The sequence below is a fragment of the Chrysochloris asiatica genome, unplaced genomic scaffold, assembly GCF_000296735.1.
Source record: "Chrysochloris asiatica unplaced genomic scaffold, ChrAsi1.0 scaffold00021, whole genome shotgun sequence".
Classification (NCBI taxonomy): domain Eukaryota; kingdom Metazoa; phylum Chordata; class Mammalia; order Afrosoricida; family Chrysochloridae; genus Chrysochloris; species Chrysochloris asiatica.
Window position 1 is genome coordinate 12,092,523 of NW_006408539.1, and position 7,514 is coordinate 12,100,036.

At 44.3% G+C, this 7,514-nt stretch overlaps 1 protein-coding gene across 1 annotated transcript in view; it reads left to right on the plus strand.

The window, feature by feature from the left end:
* The first annotated feature begins 237 nt into the window (after window positions 1-237).
* LOC102829522 overlaps window positions 238-7,514 on the plus strand; it is a 47,563-nt gene continuing 40,286 nt past the window's right edge. Inside the window, exon 1 of the mRNA XM_006837573.1 lies at window positions 238-376. Within this exon, the coding sequence (XP_006837636.1) occupies window positions 238-376 (139 nt within the window). The remainder of the gene's footprint in view (window positions 377-7,514) is intronic.

Genomic DNA, 7,514 nt, shown 5'->3' on the forward strand with positions numbered 1-7,514 from the left:
GGGAGCGGGGGCAGCGTACACCCCGCCCTGTCATCACTTGGCGTGAGATGGATGGTTTTCGGGGACGCGGGAGGGAGACGTCAGAGCGCTGGGTCCGCGATGCCGAGCCCCCCGCCCCGCCCGGGCGGCATATAAAGTCTCACGGCGGAGAGGTGGCACGGCGGCCGCTGCGCTCCCAAGTCCGGTTGCTCCCGCGCTCCCGCCAGACCTGCCCCGCGCCGAACTCCCCGCGGGACCATGTGCGGTCGTGAGCTCCCGCTCGTCCTGCTGGCGCTGGTCCTCAGCCGCGCGCCCCGGGGACAGACGGCACCCGCGCCGATGGTCGGAGACCCAGTGCTGGCAAAGATGTACCCGCGCGGCAACCACTGGGCGGTAGGTGAGTATCTCCGCGCGCTCGTCTCGGGGAGCAGCCCGGGGTCCCCATTTAGGTGTCTCCAGGGACCGGCTCCGGGTGCTGGTTGTGCTCGGATCCTCTACCCGGTTCTCCCCAAACTCCACGCTGCTCATCCCAGCCCAGGGAGCCCGTCAGTCCCTCTCTTGCTGCGGTCCTTGGTCCTTTTCCCCACCCTCTTCCCCAGGGCGCTCGAGGCTGCGAGCCGCTGCCCGGACCACACTGCAGGAGACCCGACGCCTCCTTGGTCAGTTCATTCTAGCCCTATCCTCAAGGTCCCTTCCTGAACAACTTTAGGGAGAGGGGACCGGTTTGCTGGCCCGCCAGATGGAGTTCGGGTAGCGCTTCAGCACAGCCACAGGTGCGGGTAGCCGGTCTCGGGGCGCTCGTCAGAGTTTCAAATTCGGGCATTGGTCAGCACCTTCACCTCCCATCTCTGCTTGCGGTTCTCTGGATTCCCTCGACTCTTCTCCTTCTGCAAAGTCTGTCTGTCCCTTACCGTTTGTCTAGCCGTCTGTCCCTGGAGGGCTCCGTGCTCTGGGAGCCGAGCTTCCCCGACCTCTATGCGTTCTGAGAGTCCCGCTCCTCTCTTCTCCTCTCTAGACCCGCGACATCGCGGGTTCTTTAGCTTCCCTCTCTTGGCCAAAGACTCCTGTTCTCCTTGCATGGATTTGGAGGGTCCCTGTCCCCGAAGTCGGGGTGGCGAGAACAGCGCTGCAGGTGAAGAGCGCTTACTCTCAGTTTTGGGGCAGCTGGGAGGCAGGGACAAGTTCTCACGCCCTCCTAACATCACCCTGGGATCTCGGCCTCTCCTAACACCATCCCCTGCGAGTACAAAGCGTGCAGTTATCCCCAAAAACCTACCCTGTACTTTCATAAAGCCAATTCCACCAACTCTTGAGACGCTGTCAACTCTCTAAGGAGATTTAGGGTGTGCTTGTGCGCGTGTGTTTCATGATGTTCTTGGTTTCAGGAGCTGGGGAGGCTGTGTTGGAAAGGTGCCTGCTAATTCAGATATCAGTCGTTCACAGGTCTGGATATCCAGTAGGAATTTAAGGGCTGGAGTGGAGCTGGAACAAACTGACCCTCAGCTCCTCTGTGTTGTCTGTCCTCTCAGAGCTCCCGACTGGAATAGAGTAGTTTTCATGGTTGTTCAAAGAATCGTTTGCCCTAGGATGGCAATATTTGTGATTTATGGGGGACACAGTGAACCCAGGAGCTGATACACCCCAGACTTTCAAGAAGAAGGCAGTACTTAAGGCTTACGGAAGTCTAACAGAGAATTAACACTTCTTTAAAAGGTCTTTGGGGGAGCTTAGAGAATGTGGTCATTTTCTGGGCCAGTCGCCAGCCAGTAAAATTTCCAGCATCTTTCATAATTTTTGTGAAGAAGCCAAAAAAGCTTACATCAGTTAACCTTTGCAAGCCAAAGGGATGGTTAGCTGAGAAGCTGGATGAAAAACCAAACTCAATGCCACCCAGTTAAATTTAGATTCCAACCAGGAACCTTTTAGTTAGCAGCTGAGCTCGTACCACGGCACCAGCAGGGCCGGGAAGCCAGTACCATATTATTTCTGCTTTAAGTCAGTCCTGGTTTGCTGTAGCTCCAAAAGCTGGTCTTTCCCCAGAGGTTTAGGAGTCTGGCATTGAATCACCCTTCATGATGGTATTTGGGCATCCCATCCCCAGCCCTAAAGTATAATGACCAGAGGTAATGACAAAGTCTCTTTGTTATTTGTTTTCAAACTCCCCTGTTTTTCTTTTTCTCCCTTTGCTGGCTGTGTAGAGTTGAGGATGAGTAAGGGAAAAATGGAAGTGCAACAAAAAATCCCACCTGGGCTTGAGTCCTGACTATGGGAAATCAAGGGATGGAGATAAAGTTTGCTATGGCTGGACAGGCCGCTGCTGAAATTGACAGAATGAATGATGTTGCTAACTTCTTAATTTAGCTTTCACCTACCCCAAGAAAGTGTCTATGCTCTTCACTCATGGGAGGCATGCAATTTAATTTTAATTATGCCCAACTAAATCACAGTGTCCATGAGCAACCTGTTAGTTCACTTTTGCAGATCGGTAAGTGAATTTCTTCTTCCATAAGAGAGAAACTAGACACAACAATGGAAGAACTGAACTTAATGAATTCTTATTTGGCAAGGCTGTTCAGGAAAATGTTTTGTTTGTCAGATGAAAATCGATGCCCAAGTCTACCCCTGGTAAATATCTTGCAGGCTTCTGTGAAATGCTCTGAATTATGGTTCTTGCTTTGCCGTGAGGCTCATCTCTAGAGACTGAATTCTGAAACACCAGGACTCAACCGCAGGCTGCTTATCCACTACAGTGTTGCTCCCAGAAGCTGTGTGTGTGGGGCTCTAGTCGAACTTGTTCTTAGAAAGACTCAACACTTTCATCTAGCTCTTGAGGTGAATTTTCCTACATTTGGAGACTTTTCAAGTTTGGAACATTTAGAAAATTATTTTGTGTTTCATATTTGTCCTTTGTGGTTGCTGTTAAGTGCCATTGATTTGGTCCTGACTCATAGTGACCTTGTATAGAGTTCCCAAGGAGTGGATGCTGGGGTTGAAAACACTGATCTTGGGGATACCAGCTCATCCTGCAGTGCCACACTAGGACTCTGCCTGCCCTTCAGTGGTATTTTTTTAGTGGTTAAAAAAAGACAATAGCTGTTTTCTCTGGCCAAGGTTTTATTTATTTTTTAAGTGCCTGTCTTTTTGGCTATTGTGAAAGCTCTGTGATTATGATATGGGCATGTGACAAGTGAGGACAGGGACAGGTAGAAGTGGGCATCGCATCCATGTTGCCATGGAGATGATAGGTTGACAGTAGCCAGTTCAAAAGGGAAATAGGAGCCAGAGGATGTCATAAATGATGTTCTTTTATTAATAACCATTCTGTAGGTCTGGGAGGTAGAACACTACTTGTCCACCATACATGAAAACATTGAACAAAATTCAGCACAACATCACAGGAACCCAAATCCAGCCAACACAGAAGTGGAGGCTTCTTTGTCCTTCTATTTCAGGAAAGTCCACAAAACTATCCAGGACTGACAAGAATGAAGTTCCTGCTTGTCACAGTATCCGCATTGCCCCTCTGCTTCACTTTCTCATTTACAGCATCTTCACGGGGTGACAGGCCATCAGAAAGGGCCTGAGTGACTGATGTCATTCCTGGGAGCATCCGGTTCTAATCCTGATTTCCCATCATCAGGATTCAACTTCCTTCATTTAAGTAAAGCCAAACACTTCCCTACTTCCTGGGAGGGTGTGCGTCATAGTCATCACAATGGCTGAAAGCAAGGTTACTGAGTAGACATCAAGACACTAAGATGCCCAAGCCAGTAAGTGAGGAGCCTATGATCTTGCAGGATTCTCGTCTTTCCATGTAGACCCTGTTCTTAATAGGGGCTTGAAATTGTGTGATCTGTCATGGCAGAAGCACCTTGGCAGGCACTCATACTGCAATGCTGGGAAATTCCATCTAAAGGCTCCCTAGGATTCAGAGATGTCGTTTTTCTGAGGCAAATCATGAGTCATGATATATTAATATATGATCCCGATTCCTTTTTATAACATTAGAAAGCTTTTTGTAAACCGTGTTTCCAGACTCCAGAATGATTTTTAACTGCATTATATTTTTAGGAAGTTACAAGACCCTTTCTTGTTTCATTAGGTGCTGTTGAGTCGGTTCCGACTTAAAGTGGCCCTATATAAGATTTCCTAGGCTGTAAATCTTTGTGGGAGCAGAAAACCTCTCATCTTTCTCCTTCGGAGCAGTGGGCTTGAACTGCTGACCGTGTGATTCTCAGTCCAGTGCTCATCCTACAGTGCCACACCAGAACTAAACGACACGTGGTTGTTGTTAGGTGTACTCTACGTACAACAGAATGAAACACTGCCCGGTCCTGCGCCATCCTCACGATGGTTGCTGCCACTGTGTGTCAATCCATCCGATGGGTGTCTTCCTCATTTTGCTGACCTTAACCAAGCATGATGTCTTTCTCCAGGGACTGGTCCCTCCTGACAGCATAGCTGAAATGTGAGAGATAAAGTCTCACCATCCTGACCTCTAAGGAGCATTCTGGAAGTACTTGTTTGTTCTTCTGGCAATCTGTGGTATTCGCTCCATATTCTTCTCCAGCACCATAACTCAGTGCATCGATTCTTCTACACTCTTTCTTATTCAATTATACGTTCACATGTATATGATGCTATTGAAAATACCTTGGTTTGGGCTAGTCATATCTTAGTCCTCAAACTGACATTTTATTCTTGAACACTTTAAAGAGGTCTTGTTCATCATATCTGCCTAATACAATATGCCATTTGATTTCATAACTGCTGCTTCCATGAGCGTTGATAATGAATTCAAGCAAAATGAAGTCTTTGGCAACTTCAATCTTTTCTCCATTTATCATGATGTAATTTTTTGGTCCAATGGTGAGGAGTTTTGTTTTCTTTACCTTGAGGTGCAACCCATACTGAAAGCTGTGGTCTTTGATCTTCATCAGTAAATATTTTAAGTATTCTTTACTTTCAAGCAAACAAGGTTGTATTATCTGCATATCAAAAGTTGTTAATGAGTCTTCCTCAAATCCTGATGTCGCATTCTTCTTCTTATAAACCTGTTTCTCAGGATTTTTGCTCAGTGTAAAGATTGAATAAATATGGTGAAAGAATAGAACCCTGGTATACACCTTTCCTGGTTTAAACCTTTCAGTGTCCCCTTGTTCTGTTCCAACAAATGCCTCTTGGTCTATGTACAGGTTCCTCATGAGCACAGCTAAGTGTTCTGGAATATCCATTATCTGCAATGTTTTCCATAGCTTATCATGATCCACACAGTCGAAAGTCTTTGCATAGTCAATAAAGCAAAGATAAACATCTTTCTGGTATTCTCTGCTTTCAGCCAATATCCATCTGAGGTCAGCAATGATATCTCTTGTTCCATGTCCTTATATGAAACTGATTTAAATCTCTGGCAGTTCCCTTGTCAATGTGTTGTTGCAACTGTTTTAAAATTATCTTTAGCAAAAATTTACTTGCATGCAATATTAATGAATCATCCGATGATTTCTGCATTCAACATAAATAAAACAAAGGAAAAAAATATGATAATGTCAATTAATGCAGAAAAAGCGTTTGACAAAATCCAACATCCATTCCTGATAATAACACTCAACAAAATCAAAATAGAGGGGAATTTCCTCAACATGATTAAGAGCATATATACAAATCTAACAGCTAGCATCACTCTGAACAGAGAGAAACTGAGAGTATTCCCCTTGTGTACAGGAACCAGACAACGATGCCTTTTATCCCCACTCCCATTCAATATTGTGCTGGAAGTCTTAGCCAGAGCTAGAAGGCAAGAAAGGGAAATTAAAGGCAAATTGGTGATGTGGAGCAATGGAGCAGCTGGAGACTTTAGATCCAGAGAGGGAGAGAGACTGTGTGCTGAAGACCTGGAGGGCATGGGGTGGGGGGGGAAGGAGTGCATGGAGGGGATTGTAACTATGGCAACGAGATGATAGAATGAATGTAAAACCAATGTTCTCCCACGTAAACTATCACATAATTCACAATAAAACATTTGAAAAAATAAAATAAAATAAAGGCAAATTGGCAAAGAAATAAAACTCTGATTATTTGCAGATGATATGAACCTATACATAAAAAATCCCAAAGACTCAGCAAAAAATTATTAGAACTCATTGAAAGATTCAGCAAAGTGGCAAGGTACTAGATCAACTCACAACAATCAGTTGGATTCCTTTATACTAATAAAGAGAGTTCCAAAAAAGAAATCAGGGAAACAATACCATTTACAATAGCCACCCAAAAGACTACCTGCTGTTGGTAAGTGTTGTCGAATCTGTTCTGACACATAGCGACCCTGTAGAAAGGGTTTCCAAGGAATGGCTGGTGAGTTTGAACCACTGATCTTGTGGTTCAAACCAATTTTGCAGTCTAGTGCTTTATCTCACCATGCCACACCAGGACTAAATCAGAGAAACAAAAAACATATGCAAAGAAAACTATAAAACACTACTACAAGAAACCAAGAGACCTACAAAAATTGAAGACAATACCATGTTCATGGTTAGGAAGACTTAACATTGTGAAAATGTCAACACTACCTAAGCTATCTATAAATATAATACAATCCCAATCCAGATTCCAACATCATTCTTCAAAGAGATGGAAAAACTAATTACTAATTTTATATGGAAGATGCCTGATGCGGCACTGAAGGATAATCACTGGGCTGCTAACTACAAGACTGATGGTTCAAACCCACCAGCTTCTTCTTGGAAACCCTATGCAGGGTCGCTATGAGCTGTAACTGACTTGGCAGCTCTTAAAAACACCAATAACTTTATACAGAAAGGAAAGAGACCTCAGAAAAGCAAAGCATAAAAAGGAAGAACAAAATAGGAGGCCTCTCTCTTCCTGATCTTAAAACTTACTACACAGCCGCAATACCGGTACAGTGAAAATCAGGGGAACAGAATTGGGAACACAGAAGTAAATCCAGTCACCTACAGTAAATTGATCTTCAACAAAGGGTCAAACACAATTAAATGGAGAAGAGATATAGTCTCTTCAACAAATAGTGGTGGCAAAACTGGAAATCCATTTGCAGAAAATTGAAACAAGACTCATATATCTCACACCATATACAGAAAACAAACTCAACGTGGATTAAAGACCCAAATGTGAAACATAGAACTATAAAAATCATCGATGAAAAAATAGAGACAAACTGATGGACTCTGATACATGGCATAACCACATAATTAAACACAGCTAACAACACGCAAACAGCAGAAGACAAAAGAGATGACGGAGACCTTGGAAAATTAGACTCTGAGCACATCAAAATATTTCACCAAACATGTAAGAAGAAAACCCAAGAAAAAAATTATTGGCAATGAATTTTTAGAACACTCAACAAGAAGATGACAAATAACACAATAAAAAATGGGCAGAGGATATGAATACACATTTCACTAAAGAAGACATTCAGACAGCCAACAAATATATGACAAAAAGCTCAAGACCATTAGCCATTGCTGTTGTTAAGTGCTGTCGAGTCAATTCTG